This window comes from Salminus brasiliensis, chromosome 7 (genome assembly GCF_030463535.1).
Source record: "Salminus brasiliensis chromosome 7, fSalBra1.hap2, whole genome shotgun sequence".
NCBI classification, from domain to species: Eukaryota; Metazoa; Chordata; class Actinopteri; order Characiformes; family Bryconidae; genus Salminus; species Salminus brasiliensis.
In genome coordinates this window covers 14,656,119-14,681,740 of record NC_132884.1, presented here as the reverse complement: position 1 = coordinate 14,681,740, position 25,622 = coordinate 14,656,119, and the positions used below count along the sequence as shown (strand labels likewise).

The 25,622-nt window shown below is 38.1% G+C and overlaps 1 protein-coding gene across 4 annotated transcripts in view; it reads right to left on the bottom strand.

Annotated features, from left to right (window-relative positions):
- st3gal3a (ST3 beta-galactoside alpha-2,3-sialyltransferase 3a) overlaps positions 1 to 22,250 on the bottom strand; it is a 58,440-nt gene extending 36,190 nt beyond the window's left edge. Inside the window, exons 1-5 of one of the 4 annotated variants that reach the window (XM_072683965.1) lie at positions 21,557 to 22,250; positions 21,175 to 21,320; positions 15,746 to 15,790; positions 10,016 to 10,058; positions 4,773 to 4,865 (exon numbers count right to left, since the gene is read on the bottom strand). In XM_072683965.1, the coding sequence (XP_072540066.1) occupies positions 4,773 to 4,865; positions 10,016 to 10,058; positions 15,746 to 15,790; positions 21,175 to 21,292 (299 nt within the window). In that variant the 5' untranslated portion in view covers positions 21,293 to 21,320; positions 21,557 to 22,250. The remainder of the gene's footprint in view (positions 1 to 4,772; positions 4,866 to 10,015; positions 10,059 to 15,745; positions 15,791 to 21,174; positions 21,321 to 21,556) is intronic. The other 3 variants (XM_072683967.1, XM_072683966.1, XM_072683968.1) reach the window with 3 other exon arrangements.
- Positions 22,251 to 25,622: the final 3,372 nt, after the last annotated feature.

The window sequence follows — 25,622 nt, the reverse complement described above, 5'->3', positions numbered from 1 at the left end:
TGAAGTCAAACTCAGTTAGAGCGCTCCGAGGGCATGTTCAACTATGCGTGTCAGATGTAAATTACATGGCTAACTAAGTTTTGTAGGTTTAGTGTCTCAACAAACATTTAACATGTAATGGTCTATTTAGTGTTACCATCTGGCTCCACTTAAAGGCACTGCGTTTGTAAGGACTAGCGCCGAGGTCACACCAGCCCCTCTTTCACACACACACACACACACACACACACACACACACACACACACACACACACACACACACACACACACACACACACACACACCTCAAAGCTTCTGTTTTCAATCCATGCCCATGTCACTGGGCATTTTTTACAAGCTTTGCAAACACTCTACAGTGCCTTCATATATTGCAGTGCAATGTGCAATTCTGCAGTGGACTGAAATCAAGCTGTATTGATACAAATTTGATATACAAAAAGCTGTTTTGATGATATAAATATTTGTTTTTAACCTGATATAATTTTTTTTTTTTTTTTTTAAACAGCAGTGTGCCATGGCTTTTGGAGAATCAATTTGAATTCATTTGGCTGGCATGACACTCTTTTAATGTCACTTTATGGTGCATTAGAACAAGTGCAATCACAATAAAACTTCATTTGCTGAATACAAAAGGCCCAATTTCTTCTTTGTACAGTGTTAGCTGCGAATCGCATTGTGTGGTGAATCGGTCACAACTGAACCCTAAATGACAATAAATACATACATTGCAACAGTAGCATCACACTAGATGATAAATACCTAAAATCACAGTTTTGGGGGCATTATAAACAGACAGAAAGGGCATTTGTTGAGTTCATTTTTTGACAATTCACTGAAAACCGAATCTCACAACACAATGCAAAAGGTAAATTAAGCCTATTATCCCATAACCACTTTGCCACTAATTATTCAGTGACTGCTCTGAAACTGATATGTAACCCATGCTGTCTGTGGGTGAGAAATTACAATTACATTTAGCAGATGCTCTTATCCAGAGCGACTTACAAAAGTGCTTCGCTATTTACCCAATTTACCTCAGCTAGTTTCAATAGACTAATAATTTAAAGATACCTCTAAGTTTAGACACTACTAAACACAAGTCAGTAAGGAGACCACTCTGTTATTTGCCCAAGTATTTTCGGAAGAGGTGGGTCTTCAGTCTGCGTTTGAAGACAGCGAGCGACTCTGTAGTTCGTGGTTGGTGTGGCGCAACAGATAACACCACCACCTACCATTGCGTTACAACAACACCATGTGGGAGACCAGGGTTCAATTCCCGGTCTGGGTGACTATGCTGCGCTACACCAATAAGAGTCCCTGGGCAAGACTCCTAACACTACATTGGCCCACCTCTGTAATACGAGTAACCTTGTAAGTCGCTCTGGATAAGAGCTTCTGCTAAATGCCATAAATGTAAATGTAAATGTACCCTCAGGGGAAGCTCGTTCCACCACTTTGGTTCCAGGACAGAAAAAAGCCTGGACTCTTGTCTTCCGTGGATTTTGAGGGATGGCCGAGCCTTACTTGGTGCTCTAGGTGCGGATCGGCTTTTGACCATTGCCATCATGTATGGAGGGGCTGGTCCGTTCTTGGCTTTGTAGGCCAGCGTCAGGGTTTTGAATCTGATGCGGGCAGCAGCTACAGGAAGCCAGTGAAGAAAACGCAGCAGTGGAGTGACATGGCTGAATTTAGGAACATTGAAGACGACCCGTGCCGCTGCATTCTAGATTTGGTTTAAAAAAAAAAAGAAAAAAAAAAAAAGAAAAAAAAAAAAAAAGGGCTTCTCACAGACTAAACAGATGGCCCAAAGACTGAGGTTATGACCAATTTATTCCACAAGTTTAGTCTGTAACACCACACAAAGTCTGCTACTATGTATCTGACTGGTGGCCTAACCTAGGCTAGATCTGTCAGAGTATCTCCACTTTAAATACATTAGAACTGGGAGTTACTTCTCGAAATCACACTAAATTAGGTAATATCCAACTGTTTCCAAGAGCAAATCACAAAAACCCTGGAAAAACAGTTAAGAGTCATTTCCTCTCTGCCTCAACTGCTCCCTGTTTTGCGAAAAACAACCCTAATAAAGACAAATGATACCTTCTTACTGCCCTTCTTTCACGCCTACGACAGCTCAGTCCAAACTGTATGAATGCTGCATTCTGTACAAAAAAACAGCAACAGCATTTTAAAGAAATGGTTTGGACACCTCAACTGGATAGTAGACTGATTATTAGAGACACGTTTGGTGAAAATGGTATGACATTTCATTTTAAACTGGAGCTGCAAGATTACTGGAAACTCCAGTCTAATAGAGTTGCGCATGTGCTTTCTGTACTGTTTTACAGGGATGTCCCGCTTTAGTGTTTTTGCTCGGACCTGATCAGATACTTTAATCTGATCAGATACCTGATCTGATACTTTAATGCTAAATACTGATCTGATCTTTTGCATTTCTATAAATAATACAGCCACACGACACCTGCAGGCTGTATAGAAATCACCATTTTGTTTTAGTAAACAGTTTATAGAAATGTGACATACTGGTTTATTTTGTTTGGTTGTCTAAAATGATCATTTTATAGTGTGTTTAACATCACACAATACAGTCCGACTGACTGGACTAATCTTTTGCTCCCAGTCAGCGTCATTAAAACGCTGCATTGAAAGCACTGTGTGTGATGTGTGTATAGAACTACACATTCTAAACTGATATATTTTGCTGACTGTCGAATATTAATGTGAAATGACTACTTTGTTTACATTTTCTATAACGCATGATCATTAGCCTATTCCTCTCCAAACCAAACATAGGCATGTGGGACTTTCCTGTTAAATCAGAGCCTTTCTTACAATAGTTTCATTGCTAACCAGCCATAATCCAATAAAACTGCTTTTAAAAAAATTGCAGTAGTTGTGTAAAGGTGGATGGTTGGCACTGCACTGTTCTTGCGTGTCTGTAGGCCTTAATGAGACCAATCATCTGGATGGTCTTTGCGTTTCTCTCACGCACAGGGATCTCAGCAGAGTACTGTGGGCCAAAAAAAGCCCCCCTGCATGGCCGCTAAAAGCGAGTCAGTGTCCCTTGGGCGGTACAGCTTCTTTATAACACAGCTTAAGTAAACACGCACATAGTGGTGCGGTGTATTCACAGTGTGAAGCCTTTTTCTATGCTAAATTATTTAGAGGCAGAAAGGATATCTTGTGTTTTTTTATGCCACTCTCTGCTTCTCGTGTGCTACAGGAGCTTCGCCTCAGGGCGCACTGCACTGTTGGGTTAAAAACAGCCACGCACACATCATTGTGCACTATTTTTACAAAATAGGCTACAAGATCCTGCCAATGTCACATACATGAAACCAGAGGGGAAACTTGCTGCGGGCCTAAACACATGCCTGATATATTACTTATGGGATAAATCTTTGGTATATGTTTCATTTAATGCTTGTATAATGTCTTATCGTAAGAGTAGTCAGAAAGCTATGACATGTTCGGTCTCTGAAGTAGACACAAGTAAAATAGACACTGCACAGCTACAGCTGTATACAGAGGTTTTGACAGCCCTGTTCAAATGGACCTGCATAATTTTCTATAGAGTCAAGTGAAAAACGTAGGACACATAACTTATAAACTCATAAACATACTCATAACATATGAACATTTGATCTTCATTAAGATATGGAGGTAATATAGCTAAACCAAGAAAACTGAAAGAATGCCTTAAAAAACTGGTAAAATGTAATTATACATTATTGTGAGCAAAAGGTTAGGAGACCCTAAGCCCTAATAGATAGCATTTCCTCCCCTTAGCTAAAAACATCAGTTAGATATTTCCTATAATGATCTACAGGTGCTCAACTAGGAGAAAGGCTTTCCCACTCCTCCATGCAGAATTCTTTCATCTATATGACATTTAAGCTTTAGTTTTGACCGATGGTCTCACATTGTTCTCCTAATTGATTCTATGTTTGAGAGCTTTCTAGGCCCTATTGCAGAAAAAGCAGCCCCAAACCATGACACTTTCACCGCCATGCTTCGCAGTTGATATGGGTTCTTTTAATTAAATAATGTTTTTGGTTCACGCCAACCACTGTTCTTCTGTTTTTTGTCTAGGTGTTCTCTGGCAAACCTTCTTGACAGCAAGGTTTCCTCCTTGGACACCTCCTATGAAAATCAAACGTGTGCAGTCCCTTTCTGATGGTAGATCCTGTACTTCTACAGCTCTGTGGCAAGGGTCGATGACAGCTCGGTCATGACTTTTTAGGATCATTGGGAACTTCTTTACACAACTGTGTAGAGTTGCTTTTTTTGTGCCAAACTATGTATTTTAATACAGTAACCACACACAGTTTCAGTGCAGTGAGGAAACTGGGATTTTGGTAAAAAGAAAAGAAGAAAGAAATCCTTCAGTAATCCATGACACAATCACTTACTGGGTGAATTACAGCACGAGTCACTGTGTGAGAGTCTGTTTTTGTGTGTGCGTGCGTGTGAAGAATTGAGAGCTATGGATCGGAGGTCAGTTTAGAAAGCAGCCCTCGGGGCAGACAGATCGATTCTAACAAAGGCCTACAGTGTCCCACATTTCCTAAATTCACTTTACTCTGACTCCACGAGCTGCTGAGTCACACTGCAGAAAAGCAGTGTGTGTGTGTGTGTGTGTGTGTGTGTGTGTGTGTGTGTGTGTGTGTGTGTAAGGGCAAAAAGAACAACCCCCAAGTAATCATGCTGTAGAGTGAGAGCAAAAAAGAAGAAAAAACACACAAACTTGCTTTGGATAGATTGAGGTCATCTTGGCCTCCGAGTAGCCAGGCTTACATTCTCCTTTACTCAGATTGCCATACTTATACTGCAGCTCCAGGGGCCTAAGAAAAAGAGAGGAGACAGAAGGGTTGTAGTGAATTTCATGATACAATGCGTACTGTGGTACGATATTTTTTCATTGTGTTTTACTACGATACAATGACCATTAAATGAATACACTGCAGCACTTTTGTTTTATTATTATTTTCAGTATTTTTCAGATTTGGACACATTGTACATTGTGTACTCTTTTACAGTCATGCTTAAACCTGGTCCCGTCTATACATGTCCAGCCCTTACTTCAACAGAACTCTCTACATTTACCTCCAAAATTTCTGAATATGACTGCAGGACACCTCTCTCACCCAGGTCATGAAAAGATCTCGGATTCAGCACTCTGAACTACCTGGGTGTGGGAGGTGTGTTGGAGGCTCATTCTAATAAATGCATGTATTCCCCATTGAACAGCATTGCCAACAGAACAGGACACTCTGGAGCAGATAAACACAAACCTATTGTCACCATGCCTAATGCCAGATGTAGAATAAGAATACTTTTGGGACAGTGGAGTTTTACTTAAACAAAAGTAGGATTTTTAAGAACCTTGATTTCAGAAGAAACAGAAAAACTAAAAAAAAAAGGTCTGTCCATATAGTGTATGAAATAGGGAGAGTGTTTTTTATTAATTTCAAACAGTTTAAGGCTTTAAAAAATGAAGTCAAAGCACAGTCCTTGGATAAGACTAACCCAAAACATGAACACAAACTGCAACCTTTAAACAAGATTGACCATACAAATGTAAATGGTGCACAAAAGGAATAACAATGTAATTTAATGTAATTGCCATTTAAAAAAAACTACTGTACACCTTATTCTAAAGGGTTGTCATGTGTGTTTGTATAAACTCTATATTATAGTTATATATATATATATATATATATATATATATATATATATATATATATATATATATATATATATATATTATTATAAATAATAAAAAAAAGAAAAATAATAATATTTTCTGTAAACATTATTCTGCAACATAAAACAGAGTTTAACACCAAAAGTATTTTATGTCATAGCAACTTCTAACTTGAAATGGTGTATCGATATTTTTACTTAAAAACTAGACTTGAAATAGTTGTAAGTTCATGAATCATGTAAATCACTGGGGTAATGTGTAGTTAAGGTAATCACTGGCAATTTGTTTTTTATATTTGATATTTTTTTTTATCAATGTAGTGGCAGGAAAATTGTAATTAAATGTAATATATATATATATATATATATATATTTATATATTTATATATATATATATATATATATATATATATATATATATATATATATATATATATATAAATAATTATAATTTACAGCCTATTATGTTAGCTTAAGCTATTATCTTGTACATGGCCATTATTAAACAGCAAAATTGAAAACGCCTGAATAACCGTGTTAGATAACGCATGGTGCAACATTCCATTACCTTAAAAGCAGCAGTGCAGAAAGGACTTAATATAGGGCGATAAAGACACAGCACTTACAGTGCAGCTATGCTGCCGTGTTGGCCATGTGCTCCGGGATGCTTATGCTTCAGGTGCCCGTGCACAGCAAACATGTCCGCTTTGCACAGCTTACTATGCTATTAGATGCCCCTGGGTGAGTTTCTAGCCACAACTTGCTCTCCGTACGTGCATGTTACAAAGCCTGTCATCCAAGCCCCAAACCATGCTTTTTACTCATTATCCTATATTACTCATTATTATATTATTAACTTCTTTCCGGGATTACATGAGCAACTAAGGAAATTTCCTGAAAAAGGTTCTTGGAGTTGTCTTCTAACTGCTGTGAAATGTTGTCATCTTTAATGCTATAATTAAACTAAATATTAATGATTAACTCTAAATTAAAATTTAAAGCAGTAATATGCAAGAATGAGCTTTTCTTGCTCCATTACTTGCTTCTTGCTCCACTACTCTACAGTCGGGAAATGGAATTTGTGCTTTGAAACGCCCCTCAAGAATAACGTGCTTACTAGCATTTTTGGACAAGCTGAGACATACACAACCATAACTGACATAAAAGATTTTACACAAATACCTTATTGTTGCAACCTTACATATAAATAGAAATAAATAAACACACACACACACACACACACACACACACACCAGGCAATGTTTAAATATACATATCTGGTTCGTATCACCACCACTTTTTCCTTCATTAAACTACTATTTTATTTACTCTACTCTGAATTTATTTACATGAACTATTTAATCATGAAGAAATGTAAGCTCCACCAGAGGGCCTTGACTGTTACATTATCTACACAATCTGACTGAACTGTGCCTCTGAAAATGCATTTCCTGCCGCTGATGAGCTGTGGCGCTGTGTCTTTTGTCTTTTTTTTGTGCACGCAATTACTCAGTTTCCTGCGGCAAACGTCAGCAGGACGTAACATTAATCCTGACAGGAGAGCAATGCAAAGGGAGGTCAAATGCATCAAGCGTAAACAGTCTCAACTATAGCAAATTCATTTAAACCTCAGTGTTGTGCAGGCCTTTCGATTCCTGGAGAGATAAGCAGGCCAACCGCTAAAACTCAGATCCAGTGAAATAATACCATAAATCCTCCTTCTACACACACTAATGTTCTGAGGTCACGGAGGTCGGAGCGTTGAGTTAAATTATGAAGGACCAGCTGTGATGCATTCCCATCGCTCTAATTGGTACAACGTCTAAAATAATAAAGACTAACAACACTGAAACGTCTGTGTGCGGTAATGTTTATGTTGAGCTAGCTGTCCTGTAAACCTACTGATTCGCCGAAGGCAAATGAGATCCTTCCAGTAGGTCTCCATTTATACTCATTCTGCTGGGACGAGTAAGACGACCTGTTGACGGCGGAGGCATTTGTACAGGTGGAGTTAAGTGGTATCAAGAGAAAGGACGTCACATTTTTCTTTGGTCTAACAGACCTCCCATGAAGCGCCTATAATGAAGATGTAAAATGGGAATACAGCGGGGTGAGGGGAAAATCCAAGGGGCAGCGCTTAATTAATCAGCAAAGGTCCAGGACCCCTTAACCCCTTCATTTATAAGCTACATAGCTCTGTACTGTTCACATAAACAACCAGACAAGATATAAAGTGAAATATTTTGGGGGAGTTTGGGGTCACACCGATTACACAGATACTGTATGGGCCAATTAAAGGGCCCATATCCTGCCTCATGTTGTATTTCACTCCCTCGTGACCTCCATTTATGATAGCTGTGCGTTTTTATGCAGTAAAAATAGTTGCAACTATACCGAAAACTACTGTCAGGTTTGTCAAGCTATTAAAGGTACCCATAATGGAGAATTGATGGTGATGAATGAAAGTAACTGTTAGTTCAGCCTCAGTGTTCAGTCCAAAATGGCCCTCTAAACAGTGTCTGATTTTACTGATTCCAAAAAAGTTGGGACACTAAACAAATTGTGAATAAAAACTGAATGCAATGATGTGGAGATGGCAAATGTCAATATTTTATTCGTAATAGAACATAGATGACAGATCAAAAGTTTAATCTGAGTAAATGTAACATTTTAAAGGACAAATATGTTGATTCAAAATTTCATGGCGTCAACAAATCCCAAAAAAGTTGGCACAATGCCATTTTTACCACTGTGTGGCATCCCCCCCTTCTTCTTACAACACTCAACAGACGTCTGGGTACAGAGGAGACCAGTTTCTCAAGTTTAGAAATAGGAATGCTCTCCCATTCATGTCTAATACAGGCCTCTAACTGTTCAATAGTCTTGGGCCTTCTTTGTCGCACCTTCCTCTTTGTGATGCGCCAAATGTTCTCTATAGGTGAAAGATCTGGACTGCAGGCTGGCCATTTCAGTACCCGGATCCTTCTCCTACGTAGCCATGATGTTGTGATTGCTGCAGAATGTGGTCCGGCATTATCTTGTTGAAAAATGCAGGGTCTTCCCTGAAAGAGATGACGTCTAGATGGGAGCATATGTTGTTCTAGAACCTGAACATAGTTCTCTGCATTAATGGTGCATTTCCAGACATGCAAGCTGCCCATGCCACAAGCACTCATGCAACCCCATACCATCAGTGATGCAGGCTTCTGAACGGAGCGTTGATAACAACTTGGGTTATCCTTGTCCTCTCTGGTCCGGATGACATGGCGTCCCAGTGTTCCATAAGGAACTTCAAATCGTGACTCATCTGACCACAGAACAGTCTTTCATTTTGCCACACTCCATTTTAAAAGACCCCTGGGCCAGTGCAAACGTCTGAGCTTGTGGAGCTTGCTTAGAAATGGCTTCCTCTTTGCACTGTAGAGTTTCAGCTGGCAACGGCGGATTGTGTTCAATGACAAGGATTTCTGGAAGTATTCCTGAGCCCATTCTGTTATTTCCTTGACAGTGGCATTCCTGTTTGAGGTGCAGTGACGTTTAAGGGCCCGGAGATCACGAGCATCCAGTAGAGTTTTACGGCCTTGACCCTTACGCACAGTGATTGTTCCAGATTCTCTGAATCTTGTGATGATGTTAAGCACGGTTGATGATGATAACTTAAAAGTCTTTGCTATTTTACACTGGGTAACACCATTCTGGTATTGCTGCACTATCTTTCTGCGCAACAATGGTGGAATTGTTGATCCTCTTACCATCTTGGCTTCAGAGAGACACTGACACTCTGAGAAGCTCTTTTTATACCCAATCATGTTGTCAATTGACCTAATTAGTGTTAATTGGTCTTCCAGCTGTTCGTTATATGCTCAATTTCCTTTTTCCAGCCACTTATTGCTACTTGTCCCAACTTTTTTGGGATTTGTTGACGCCATGAAATTTTGAATCAACATATTTCTCCTTTAAAATGTTACATTTACTCAGATTAAACTTTTGATCTGTCATCTATGTTCTATTACGGATAAAATATTGACATTTGCCATCTCCACATCATTGCATTCAGTTTTTATTCACAATTTGTTTAGTGTCACAAGTTTTTTGGAATCCGGTTTGTAGCTAATACTACCAAAGGCTATAAAAAGAGGAAATCAAGGACAGAACACTGGTTTACGTTTCATTTACGAGTCCATTCAGACATGGGGACAAGCCTAGGGACAAGAACCAGTGCTTTCGACAAATACAGGCACACGCAGATACAGAGACAAGCAGAATCACACACCAATCAGTTACTTACAGTTTTGCATCAAGCTTGATGAGGAATCCCTGCTTGTCATACACTAAAAAGAGAAACAAAAGAAATCAACAGAGTGTACATACCTGAAAGAGAGAAGCACACACACCATGTATTATTGGAAAAGCTGTGGAAAAAACACAGAGCAGGATAATCGCTTGTTGTTCTGGGATAGATGATGGGCCAGAGATGACAGGTTAGTTAGTGCATAGCTAAACATGCAGTTATCATGCATCAGTATCTCCTTTGTGTCCCTAAAAGAACTTTCCATCATGTGCTTCCCAATGCTGAAACATTCAATGTACTTATAAAACATATTTGAACTGTATAATCGTATATATATATTATATATCTTGACCAATCACAGACATTTCTTTGGGTCCTTGGATGAATAAAGACATTTACATAACCCAACAAATATAAGATACAGAGTCAAAATAATGCAGACTGAGGTTCAACCTCCTCGACAGTTTACTGTTCACAAAACCTTTTCAAATTTCTGTATTGTTTCTACCGGCGATTGAGATTTTCAACTCAGTGCTGAGAATGTCACATGTTTAATACATTGCTATGCATACTGCAATTATATCACACAGTATGTTGCAAATGTATTTAAACGTCTTAAAAGTCATCAGATTTATCTCGATTACAAATGACACACAGTTCCAGACAGTATTTTATACTGCAAATCAATATGCTCTTAAGGTCACATTTCTAATCCAAAATTCATTCTCATCAGATCTTTAATAATAATAATAATAATAAAAAAGAAAAACGCTGCTTGTATAAGTATTTAATCCCTTCAGACTAGTACTTAAATCTGTAGGGATTAGTTTCTATCAGCTTTGCACACGGCTTGGGAGTGATTTTCACTTATTCTTCGTAGCAGATTTGCTCCAGGTTGTTCAGGTTGGTTTGATGACATTTGTGGGCTGTAGTTTCTAAATACCGCCACAAATTCCCAACTGGACTGAAGGCGTTGATTTTGCCATTGCAGCTGTTAAATTGTTTTTTTTGTCCAAAAAAGATTAACTTTTATAAGGATTCACAGAGATTAATTGGAAGTCAATTGTGTCCTTATTAAGGCGATATCAGTTATCTGTGTAGAACTGAGCTTTCAAACACTTATGCAAACAGCATTTCCCTGTTAACTATTGTTCAACATGTTTTACTTACAACCGGTAGCACTGAAGGTCAGCTGTATCTAATTATATCACAAAATATTTATATGCAAAATATCATAAGGCATATCATGTGGCATTTATAATCCAGACAAGTGGACTGAACAGTTATGCAAGATATTATATGCAGCAATATACAGTCATAGCCACAAATATAGGCACCCCAAGTTTTTTTTTTTTTAGAAAAGGCAGCTCTTCTCCTGGAAGCTTCTTGCAATTACGAGTACTTTGGTATTCAAATTTATTTCTATTTTGTACTGGAACAACAAAAAAATAAAACAAACAAAAAACAAAACAGAGGATGTTGTGCATGTGCTGCACTGAGCAGTCTGAAAAAAAGAAGAGCAAAGAATTGTCTGAGGATGTAAGAACCAAAATTGTAGAAAGGTATGGGCAACCTCAAGGCTACATGCCAATCTTCAGAGATCTTAAGGTTCCTGTGTCCACTGTGTGTGAGGTCATTAAGACGTTTACAGCTAATGTCACTGTAGCTAACCTTCCTGGATGCGGACTGTATAGAAAAACTGTTGGAAGATTGCAATGAAGGATTGTTCGAATGTTGGTTAAAAGAATAGAGATATGAATAGAGAATGCAGATGAATGGTACAACCATGTCGGCTTGCACTATCCATCGACATCTAATTAAAATGGAATACCATTGTAGAAGAGATACCCTACCCAGAGGAGACCAAAACAGAGCTTTATGGTGAAGCAGAAAAAAAAACTAAATATGTTCAAAGATGTTTGGGGTTGTTCTGCTGTTTCTAGCACTGGATTCCTTGACTGTGCGCAAGGCATTATGAAATCTGAAGACTACCAAAGAAATTGAGTGCAATGTTGGGCCAAAAGAGCACCCAAAAATGGTTTAAGACTAGTTTAAGTGCTGGAGAGTTCTCAAGTGGTTAACAATCCAGTCCAGATCTAAAACATCTAGAACACCTGTGAAAAAATCTCAAAACAGACGTTGGAAGAAGGCACCCTTTAAAAATGAAAGACCTGGAGCAGCTGGCAAAAGAAGTGTGTTCCAAAGTTCCAGTACAGAGGTGTAAGAAACTCATTCATTGTTACAGGAAGACTGATTTCAGTTATTGTTTCCAAGGGCTGTGCTATCAAATATTTAGTAGAGGATGTCAATAAATACGTCCAGTCCATTTTTGGAGTTCTGTGTGAAATGATCCCAGATCTGACTTTTTCTTCTGCTATTTTTGTGTTGCTTCAAAGCAAACAAAACAAACAGACATGTGAACACCAAAGCATCTGTAATTGTAACAAAGTTCTAAGGGAAGCGCTTCATTTTCTGAAAAAAAATGTGGGGGTGTCAATAATTTTGGCTATGACTGTTATAGCAATATGGTGTTTTATCTGCATCATGCAGCCTTTACATATACCCATGGCTTAACACGGTTTCTGTCCAGGTGTGAAATAACACTTTGCTCCATGAACATGAACAGCTGAAAGAAAATCACTGAAAGCCCCATATTGCCATGACGCTTATGTCCATGATGAGCCACAGCTCTAAATAATAAGTGATGCAGCTCTTACTGTCAGAACGAGGAAAAAAAACAAGAAGCAATTAAACCCACTTTCTTTGCCACTGGTTAGATTCAAGTAAAAACCTTAAAAAACAAATAAAGCAGAAGTTAAAACTTTAAACAAGCAAAGAAAAAACAAACAAAACACTGGAAGTAGATATAAATTGATCGGAACAATTTATGCATACCAGTGAGTGAGCGTTTGTGTGCGGGGCTGTATTAGCGTCAGAGCTGGTATCAATAGCAGTGTGTTTGTTAGTGGCCGGTGTTTGCAATAGCTTTGGGCAGAAGCAGCACGATGTGTGCAGTGAGGCTTTTTCATACAAAGATTACTGTGCTTCTGTCAGCAATCTGGTCAGTAATTAACATAAAGAAGGGGCGAGAGTCTTCCATTCAATCTTCAGATTTAGGATTATAAACAAAACATTCTGACCCTACTCTAATCTCCCTCAAATTAGTATTGCCTGAAGTTTAACAGACTGTCCTGAAACATAGTATAAGTAAAGTAGGTCATGTGATACCAGCAGATATGATAGAAATCAGGCATCTGAAGATCCCAAGGTCTCAAAGCTTCCTTGCAGAAAGTTGGTTATGTTTAGACCGGTTGGGGTTTTGGCCTAAAATGTATTTTAAGCGTCTTTCATGGCAGAGGAATACATGTAGGGTTTGGTAAGGTTTTATAAGGCAAAACATTATTTTTGCATCAGCATTGATTAGTTAAAACTGAAAAACCAACCACTGTGCTGACTAGATGTTTACACAAAACAAAGTAATGAAATCCAAGTGCTGGAGTGGCACATGATGTGGGGCTACATTGGAAGGGCTAAGTATCAAAGTTTCCAAATGTTTTTATAGAGCAAAAATAACACTGACCCCCCCCCCCCCCCCCCCAAAAAAAAAAAAACAAACAAAAAAAAACATAAAAAAAACAAACCTTAAACTTTGCTTTACTGATGTAAAACAAAACAAACCTGCTAAGAAAGTTTGGAACATCAGAGCTACAAATGTTATATTGTTTTCTTCTGTTCAATTGTTTGTAAGAAATGTAAAAAATTAAAACAATTCTTAAATTTGACAATTAAACACTCAGTACACTGTACACATTGCAGGACTGGGGTTCCAACATGCTTAGCAGTACTGTTGATTAATAACTAAACAAGATGTTTATTTAAATAGCTACATATTAGGTGTGAATGTATCACAGGTTTGTTTAGATTTAAAAACAAGTATAAAAGATTTATTGACTCACTGATGTTAATGAGACTTGACTACTTAATTTAGAAAATATGCAATAAAACATAAATTACACATTACTCAGTAAAGCAGTTCTACTGGTATAATAAACATTTGATATTTTGATACTTAGCCCTGCTTTCTACATTTGAGACAGTAGAGATGTTCTCTTTCTCTTGTGAAACAGGTCCCACATTAACAGAATTCTACACAAACACACAAAAAATCTAGAGTGGACTTGAAAGGGGGGGGAAAAATCATTATAGGTACCTTCAGTGAAGAGGTTTAATTGGTTGTGTTGACTGGGACAGAAGCACTGTTAGAGTCTTTGTAACTGCATGTGTATGTGTGGAAGACCAGGGTTTGTGTTTGTGTGTCAATTTAGCAAAGCTTCAGAATGTTGAGGGGTTAACAAACATTTCAGTCACAATCATTTCAAAACTACTATATTCATGTGCTAGTCGAGACCAGGCTAAAGCAGACCAAACATTTAAACATTAAAAGGAGCCATGTCATAGAAAATCGTATTATTTGGTCTATAAAGAAAACAACGTTGCCCATTTGTAACCTCTTTAGCATTTTTATAATAATTAAATACATAAACTTATAAAGAACATTAAAATTAAATAACAATCAATTAATAAATTCCACCTATTTGTTCTGCGCTGCTTTTGAATGAGGCACAATACAGAACAGCTAAAAGAAAAAAAAGCTATTTTTTTAAAAATATTCGTAAGACTGATATACCTCTGTTTAAGTTTAAGGAATAAATAGAAGCCGGAGAAGCTTTTAGCTATGAAACATTGTTGGATATTCTACTAAAAATCTTGAATCTTTACATATTCTGCAAGAATAAGAAGCTAAAGACATTTTTAAGAAGGATGTTCCGTTTTTACTACTATATTATGATTATATATATTACTTATATTAAGTAATAGCTGGATTAACATTAATTACATATTATTATTATTCATTATTTACTACTGTTAGCTGTACTTCTACATACATTGTATTCATTTGTTTTGATTCCAATGTATGAGATTTTTTGGGACAACAAAAAACTTTAAGGTAAATAAAAAACATCAGTAAAATAGCTACCAGATCATAAAATAGCTGACAAAACCTGAACTGATTAGTACTGGTGGATGGTTTTCTTAAAAGAGGTTAAGGTTTTGGTTATGTTTATAAAAATATTAATAAACTTTAATTTTAATTTACTTGATTTACTTTTTATCAGCTTATTACAATTCATATTTTACTGAACATTCATTGCAGTCTTACATAGAACCACACAAACATTTGGTAGATCTCAAGGGAAGAAAAATAAATAAATATATAAATAAATAAATAAGTGATCAAATAAAGTCTGATATGGTCCTTTAAATGCATGGGTCTGTCAACATTAATTTCTCCTATTACCATTATGAGGCCATGATGGTGATTAGCCTGGTCTGACCATTACAAAATCTTAACTTCCACTTTGTGTTGCCTTGATTTTAGTCTGCCATTAAAATACGAGAATCCCATCTCTTGAAAGGCAAGGCAGTAAACCTAGGAATGAGCAGAAATGAATAACAATAAAATGAACCTACTCATTGTATTTTAGCTTGAAAACTGTTGGAACGGTGATGGCAGACGGAAAAAGGACAAACCGGTCAAACCAGGCTAGACAATGATTAGCAAAGAGAAAATGTACTGTCGGTACTATTAACTGTTAGTTATGTTAACCTCCCAACATTAACAATGTGTTTGGCCTAATTGTCTTGAGGGATACAGTGAACCTATACCTGATGCTACATGTCCCGCGTAGAGTGAGCTATCCACGTCCACTTCTGAAAGACAAGAGTGTGAGTTAAGCTCAGGTGTGTGAGGATCATGCCTTGTGGGTTGTAATGTGTTGTTAGTTTGAGTTGTTCAAAACACACACACAGCCAAGATCCTCCCAGAAATGCCAGACCAGCTTCTAACAATGATTTAAAAAGGTTTCCATTGCAGTTGTGAAGCAAGACTTCAATAATCTTCTTTAAGCAATACTTAAAAGCATATCACTCCAATGTATACATACATGTCCCCCCTAATTCAATGTAGCTGATCTACAGGCCCTTTAGTGCAAATTATGACAAAATCATTATTCGTCTTTTGCTCTAATTATGCTATTTTTCGCCACCAACATGATCATTCTTTCCACCAAACCACAGCTCTTTTTGGTGTTGATATGGTAAAAGCCGGATGTGACTACTGCGCAGGGTTGCAGCGATTTAGGTAAACCATGGATGACATACTGCATACATTACCTTAATACCGTTTTTAAAATGCAAAAGAATCCCACATATTTTAAACTATATTATGATTATGTATATGTATAAACATTACAGATGATTCCATTTATAAATTGCTTTAACTTTAGTAAACAAAACCAACAACTTTTCATTCCTAGAGAGTTTAATAAAAATAGCAATAAAAGCAACAACAATAATAGGAAGAAGAGGAACCCTACTACTGACAACTAGACCTTAATTGACCCCACTGTGTATCCTCCTTAAGTACATGTTTGAAGTCTGACATCTGAGGTACGGAAGCCTAAAATCAATGCCAAAATCAACACACTTGCCTCCAAACGCATCAAGATGCTTATGTGGTTTCTATTACACACACTTATCTAGAAGAATGGACAGTACAGATAAAAATCTACTACTGATTGTATTCATGTCCATTCTATAGATAATGGCCATACAGTGTTTGAAACCTCAAAAACAAATCCCTCTATTGTAGATTATCCAACAACTCTACAAAGTGTTATTACCTAGGCATAGAGTTTGGATGATGCTAATTGGTGCACATAAGTTTCTATAACTTGCTGCCTTCATTAGCCTCATAGATTTAGTGTAAAGCATACAAAAACAACACCCCACACCACCACATTCTGTGTGATCAACCGAAGGAGGTAAAGAGGGAATTGCATGAATCTGAATTTGAGTACAAAAATGTGCTTTTCTTCCTCTGGTGAGTAATTTGAGCTGCTTGCACATCTAAAGGCGCACTAAATCTTAATCAAAGAAACACGGAATACAATGATTTCTGGTAAAAAAAAAATAGTCTATATTGGACGGGGGTGGAAGACAGGGTATTTGCTTTTCATACATTACATGATCGGACGTGGTTTAATTAGAACTGATACTCCACCAGTTGACCCTCATACACCTTCAGTGTTTCACAAAGCTACATGAAGCAGAGCTGACTTGACAGCTTACGATTGTGTGTACCATTTAGTTTCACAGTCTAAAATAACCTTTGCAAAACACTCAACTCTCGGTGACCTATAGTAACTATAAAACTATAAACTATAAAACAGCCAGACTTCAGAATGATTATGCTGCTGGAGCCAGAAATTTGCACAGGCAGCTGGACTCCAGCTAATCTCTTAATGAAACAATCTAAGGTTGTAAGCTCTTGGGCCAAAAAATCCTGTGGAAAAAATAAAACTAATGTGGAAAAATAAAAAACCCTGAAGTCTAAAGAGCTTAAGGAAACCATATCAGCAGTCACCAAGCATGCGCAGGAAAATCTTAGCGCGAGATGCTAGTGATGGTTGTGGAATGGAATAAATAGTTTCATTAGGTTTATTAAATTACACTTCATATAGTAAACCAATACTTAAACAACAAAATGTTGAGTTACAAAATTATGAAAGTGCCTGAACTTCGAGTAAAAAAAGAACCGTGTTATTGACAGCCTTGAGGAAGACATTTTAGCATTAGCTTTTATATAAAAAAAGTCAAAATAATGAAGCCTTAAGTACACTGCAAAGTTGCCCGGTATAAATCAACAAAGTGGGGGTTAAATTTATAACCACGCGCCTGCTTACACCTGACATTAACAATGCGTCTTGTATACGGACAGTATCTGGATTAACTTTGACCAGATTCTGTTTACACTTAATAATGTGTCATTAAAGCGCATCCCCACACTGTTTACTTCCTTTAAACACTGATTTCTCATCAAAATTGTCCTGTTCCATTAGACTGAACAGACAAACAGTGGTTCTACATCACCATGAAATAATAGATTGTTTTTCGCATTCCTGTAACGGCTTCATCAGAAAACGTGAGTACTTAAACCGCAAGGGAACAAATTCTGTAATGCAACTCTCATCTACTGGGGGAAAACAAAAAAACAAAAAACTAAACAAAACAGTGCATACACCCAGCGAGAGAGAGAGACAGTCAGGGCAAGAGGGGACATAAGGCAAGATCAATACTAATTATTATTCGTATTAACCTTTTTTTTTAATGACAGACGTATTTTCGCTTGTCGGACGGAATCTGATCACAGAAAATGCATTCTGTTTTAACTTGTGTTAAATAGGGAGAAGACCTCAGAGCATAGCTTGTTTGATCTGGTCGTAATCCGATCACAGGGAGTCTTGGGGGTGTTTACACCTGGCTTTTCTGTGAACGTGATGCAATCACCAAAAACGCATGTTAACATCAGGTATAAACAGGCTCTATGAATGGTGATTCAGCACTGGAAAATTTGCTGTGAAAAAACTGACAGTGCTAATTGACAATGTTAGCACTACAGGCCCATAATAATGCTGTGCTTGATTAGGATTGTGTCTAAAGTCAAGCAAAACAAGCAAGACTACTCATGTCCAACAATGTGTCCAAAAGTAGCCAGACACCCTTTTTAAAGAGTGAATTCACTACTTTAAGGTGCACTCGTTGTTTGTGTAATTTCCACAGAAAAGCACTGCGGCTGAAATCAAACCCCTTACCACAAGAAGAGAAGTGGCAGTTTCTGCAGTAAGAAGGGGGTGGTTGGGGGGGGGGGGGGGGGTGGACTATAAATACACTTGATTTCAGAAGGTGAGAAGACAACTACAAACATTTGGAAATGTACAGCCTATAGTTCTACTGTGAGGAGTTGAACAAAGTTTACTCATTATAAAATACTCTGCATTTTAGTACTCAGTATAAATGAGCTTCGAAATCTCTCATCAAAGGTACGTTTTTCTCAACTGCCATCGTGAAGCTTGTCAAGCTGCTCAATCCAAACAAAACAGCATAAGCAGCATTTTTAAAATATATGGTTTAAATCCTCAGCATCAAGACCAACCTGTATGACAATCACTAGAAATGCTGGTTAATAAAAGAGCAAGGTCGTACTCTTGAAGCTAGTCGTTTACATCTGCTGGTGTGCTTTATGCATACAGCTTTTAGAGTATATTTGATAAATATGAATGACAGAATATGAGTGACCAAGAGACTGGACTAAAATCACAAAAACTCAAACTTTAAATACTTTTTCAGATTTCAGCTTAGGCAAGCTCAGAGAACAAACCGTCCAAAGAAATATGGAAATGATTAAGTTAAGGACAATATCAATTTTCAATAAAAATGACTTTGTAGACTATGAAGTTATGCACATAAGAAAAAAAAACAACTGGTTGAGTGCTGGATTACAGTGTGTTCTTAACCCTGAGGGAAATGTTCCAGTCATACTCCAACAGTAAAGGGCTTCACGGTACATGTAGCATTTGCAGCATAGGTGTGGGTGGCTCACGTTTAAGCATGCTTACATCTAAGCTGGGGGGAGATGGAAAAAAACAAACACACAGTTTATTTCTCCTCCCAAACAACTTCAAACTGAGGAAAGAGGTTAATGTGCACCAATCTGTGAGCATTTTGCGCTCCATTTTCATATCGAAGCAAAGCTGGCAGCGGCAAGAACGCCCGGGGGGCTACGGCTCCTCTGCCCTCTACAAACGCCACAAACACAATGCCAACAAACATTACCATTCTAATTACTGGCAAATGCTGATCGATGAGCCTCAGTTACAAGAATCATTTCCAGCTTTACTGCACGTGTACTCAAGAAGCGTTCGGTTTGAAATGGGGCAAAGGGATACGTTCCTTCTTTAAACAGGTCAAAGTGTGCAAATGAAATGGCCATTTACCTGCAAGGTGAGCATGTTAAAGTGGTTAACACGCTGTTAATGAAAAATTAACAGCATGTATAATTACATAATCAATCTATAGATCCATCTACTCGACCCCTTATGAACGTCTATCTCAAGGTCACGTTTATAGCAAAATCTTTCTAGGAACTGTATGACAATGACTTCTCTAGTCCTGCATAAGTAATCGCATTTTATTGTCCAAAAGCTGCTATGTGGAATTCAGAATTAACCATTACTCATTTTGGTTTGTAGTTAGCATCCAGCGAGCAATACAGTGGTAATAGTAGGTTGGCTAATATATTTCTAAAGTTCTGGATGACAGCACAACTCCAAAATAAAATGTCTGCCTAAGGGTAAATCAGTAATCTCTAACTCAGTAAGATCTAATTCAAATACAGCATTCTACTACTGCATGGTATCTGCCCAGAATTCACAAGCACATCACATTTCTCCCCCCTTAAGCACTTTTAGGGACATCCCCAAAGGTAACCGCCGACAGCTAAAAAACAGAACAATGCCATTTTGTATCTCTTACCAAGCACAAACCTAAAACAGCACTCTTCTGGAAATCAGAAAAGGGCTCTGGGTGAAGAAAAACATATCATTGGCCATCTCTAGGTTTTTCAAAAACAGCTCACATGACCCTGGACACAAACCGTCTTAGAGATCTAAAGCGAATCAGACCACCCATTAAAGATCTGACTACTGATATGTGAATTCAGTCCAACCAAAACAAGATACAGATGTCCACCAGCAACCCACAGGTTGCACATATCCATTCAATACCTGTACAAGACAAAACCTCTTCAGGCGAGTAGAATTTAATTTTGACTTTAAGCTGTGTAGGAACGAAGACCATAACCTAGAACCGTCTAGCAAATACTCTTCTTTTTTCTTTTTCTTTTTTTAAATAAATGCCAAATCCTTCATTTTACTAAATTAAGCTCTTCTGCGATGGAGGTGTAGCTCCCTCTTCTGGTCACTACCTCCAACTTGACCTTCCCTCTCCATCACAGCCAAATCATTTCTGAATTCCCAAGACAACATCTCAACAAGGACACACAAAATGCCATACACAGTATATCTAACAGTATATGTGCTGTTATATGAGGGGAAAATAAAGCCCCAAGGCATGATTTCTTATGAATAAGGCAGAGCAAAAAGTGACCAGTCATCTGACAGGAACACACCTGCACATCACAAAACAATACAAATAAATAAACAAGACAGAGCCGGCCAGTGTGAAGTTATACTAACGTGATTTCTGCCCCCAGGCCTGCAGATGCAGTCTGCCAGAGGAGTAGTAAAGGAAGCCCAGCACCAGTGTGGGACAAAGCACCAGCATCAGGTTCCTTGTGGGCTTCATTGCTCTCATCTTTTACAGGCCATCCTCACAAAACCACCTGTGTGGAAGAGAGAGACACACAAGTTCTTCACACACACACACACACACAACTGTACAGATGCAGATGGTAAGAATGGTAAGAGTGCATATGGTAACTAGCTAGCTATATTAGGGTGTGTATGAGAGAAAATGCATCCATTTACACACAACACACAAACTGTGTATTAATTTATTTATGTATGTATTTTTCCTTTCAAACATACATACAAATATACTGTGAATAAATACAATTACCGTGTGTGAGTTACTCGCAGCTCTAACGCAACAGGAGTTTTGCCCTACAGTCAGTTAGTTGCTATACAGCTGTCCTGGTGTTGTTAGCTGGGAAAGCCCCAATTTTTCTGCTCTACGAGGAGAACTCGAATTTAAACCGACATTAAATGTATAAAAACGTAAATTTAGAAACGAATAAACAAAAAGTCTCGACTACACAGAGCGGTGGCTAACGTGGCTAACCGCAACATCAGAACGACCGATAACTACGAGCTAGCTAACTAGCCACCTAGCAATCAGACGAGGGCAGGGAAAGGTTCACTGGGGCTTTAACAGCAAGCGAAACCGCTAACAGCAGCCCGTTCAATACACCCTCGACTCAACAGAGCCGTGAGAGGTGCAAATGCACTGAGTAAATAGCCGTCATGCTGGAAACCAGGCGAAGTTGGTAAGCTAACGGGTTAGCTAGCTTATCGCATTGCAGCCGCTGGTATCCGCTGGTATCCGTTACCTTGTACCGCATGAGACTGAGCGCTTCTCTTGAAAATACACGGAGCGTTTATTAAAACCAGAACCCACTGGAGGAAAACACCGCGCCGGACATGCTGTTATCTTCTGCCTCCGTGTCCACAACGTGTAGAAGCTGGGAACCGCATATTCTAGCCTATTTTTATCCGCGATCACAGGCAATTCTGCGAGCAAGCCGCTCTAGGAGTAGAACAACAACGCTGAGAGGACAACGCTGATAGGGCACTTCAGACGAGTGACCCAAAATCCTCATTGGCCTTCCGACAAAATACCCCAAAAGCCTATTGGCCATCATCGGAGTTGCTCCACATTCCTATTGGTCGTCACCTAAATAACCCTCAAACCCCCGATAATCATCCGAGTCACCCCAAAACCCAATTGGACTTCATCTGAATTACATTAAACCCTACTGGTCTTCATCAGAGTTACCCTAAAATCCATTGGTCTTTATCAGAGTTATCCTAAAACCTGCTGGTCTTCATCAGAGTTATCCTAAAACCCACTGGTCTTCATCAGAGTTACCCTAAAATCTTCTGGTCTTCATCAAAGTTACCTTAAAACCTGCTGGTCTTTATCAGGGTTACCCTAAAACCCACTGGTCTTCATCAGAGTTAACCCTAAAACCTGCTGGTCTTCATCAGAGTTACCCTAAAATCTATTGGTCTTTATCAGAGTTATCCTAAAACCTACTGGTCTTCATCAGAGTTATCCTAAAACCTACTGGTCTTCATCAGAGTTATCCTAAAACCTACTGTTCTTCATCAGAGTTACCCTAAAACCTGCTGGTCTTTATCAGAGTTACCCTAAAACCTGCTGGTCTTTATCAGGGTTACCCTAAAATCTATTGGTCTTTATCAGAGTTATCCTAAAACCTACTGGCCTTCATCAGAGTTACCCTAAAACCTTCTGGTCTTCATCAGAGTTACCCTAAAACCTGCTGGTCTTTATCAGGGTTACCCTAAAACCCACTGGTCTTTATCAGGGTTACCCTAAAACCCACTGGTCTTCATCAGAGTTAACCCTAAAACCTGCTGGTCTTAATCAGAGTTACTCTAAAACCTACTGGTCTTCATCAGAGTTACCCTAAAATCTATTGGTCTTTATCAGAGTTATCCTAAAACCTGCTGGTCTTCATCAGAGTTACCCTAAAACCTGCTGGTCTTCATCAGAGTTACTCTAAAACCTACTGGTCTTCATCAGAGTTACCCTAAAATCTATTGGTCTTTATCAGGGTTACCCTAAAACCCACTGGTCTTCATCAGAGTTAACCCTAAAACCCACTGGTCTTCATCAGAGTTAACCCTAAAACCCGCTGGTCTTCATCAGAGTTAACCCTAAAACCTGCTGGTCTTCATCAGAGTTACCCTAAAACCTGCTGGTCTTCATTCGAGTTACTCATCCCAATTGATCTTCATCTGATTTACCTTCAAATAACCTGATCATCAAAGTTACCCTAAAACCTATTGGTCTTTTTTTGAATTACTTCAAAACCTCACTCGTCTTTATCTGAATTATTTCACACCCTACTGGTCTTCATCCAAGTTACTCATCGCAACTGCTCATCTAAGTTGCCATGAAACCTATTGGTTATCTACTGAATTATTTCAAAACCATTACTGGTCTTTATCGAAGTTAAATTGGTACTTTTAACCATTATAATAATAAACGTAGTGATCTTAATAAATCTACGACCAATATAAAGCAAGATGAACTTACCAAGATGAAAGTTTCTTCGGGATGAAAACATGGAGAGAATGAAAAATGATTCTGAACGTAACAGGTGAGAAATGACAGCTGGTGCTTGTAGTGAATATATGAATATCTTATAGCCACACCTACTGTGGTTTTACACTGTTATTGATGTGCAGCTGCAAACGTGTATTAAAAGGCCAGCATAATCCCTCAAACCCATAATAATACAACACTAATAATATAAACAAAACATCACATTCCTAAAACACTGTGAGCTATATTAGATATATACAGTGTATTGCAGTGCATGCAGCCCCTAGAAATGATTTAAATACAGTCTTATATTAAGTTTTCCAGTTAAAATAAAGGAACAAATCCTCTAAAAATTCTGAACTTTTATGCTTTAGAATGTGCAGAAGTGTCTCTCTAAAAAATTGCATAGGATTATACAGTACTGTAACAACCATCTAAGGCACCTAAACAATTAAAACCATTTATATTGGTCAAAACTCTGCATTAGAATAAATCCAAACATTAATGCAGTAAGAATTGTTTAAAAAAAAGCTGTTGAGATGTTGAGAGCCAGAAGATATTTGGGACACTTAATCTTCATGATTAACCAAACAAGCAAAATCAGCACGTCATGGCTTGATCTAGAAATACACCCAAGTCAAGAGAGATGTCCAAAATGTTTGGAGATCATTGTTTTGCACAAACAAGAAAAATCATACAGAAAAAGAGGCACTGAATGTTTCTAGAGCTCCAGCTGGAAGCAGAGTTCCCATTTGACAGTTAAAGGAACACTAGCTACACTACCTAGATGTGGCAGAAAGAGTAAGCTATTACCAGATGCCACCAGATTCCTGAGGAGGCAGCAGGTCAGAAACCCTTGATTGACTGCAAATGACCTGCAGCAATATTTTAGCAATACTAAACACTGAAGGTCTCCATGTTCGTACACCTCTACTGACCTGAAAACAGAAGAACAGTCTGCTCCAATCTGCTCAAAACCAGATGAATAAACCACAGAAGATTTGGGATTATGTTCTGTAGAATGATGAAACAAAACTGAAACTTTTTAGGCCTGTGGATCAGCGGTATGTCTGTAGGAAGCATATGCTGATATGAACACCCTCTATACAGTGATGCATGGTGGTGGAGGCTCTGTCTGCTTTGCTTCCTCTGGCACTGGGGCTCTGCTGTGTGTGGAGGGCAAGATGGATCCAATCAGGTATCTGGAAATTCTAGGAGTCATTGGATCTTCATTGAATCTTCCAGAACAGACATCCAAAGCATATAACCAATGTTATATATATATACATATACAATATGTATAATTTATAATATTACAATCTGTTCTAGTAGATTGTTTTTCTTATATCTTTATGTATTTGTGTTCACTTGGATGCAAAGTCACTACAACACTCCAATTTCCCTTCATGGATTAATAATGTAGTATCTGTCTTAGCTTATAACTACACTAGCTAATTAAACACTTGTAGACATTTTCTTTCTAACCAGATTATATCCCTTGTTTTTCTTCTACTGTATTTATATAATAGTTTCATCTTCCCTCTTCTGTTTAGACCTAAAACTGCAGATGCATAATCCATCAGAAGTAACTTTGTACTGTCCACACGTAACTCATGTTAAGACTGAAAATATTAAAGACGGCTAGTTGAATGCTTGATATGTCATTAGTTAAGTTCTATGCTGAAAAGGAATTCCACCATTTTTTCTGACTTCACATCAACCCACTGAATTACTTCTCTTACATCTCACCATTGGAGTTGCAGAAATTCAGAATAATATGTGTAATAATCTAATATATAGCCCTGCAGCAACTACACTGAAGGCCTAAATGACA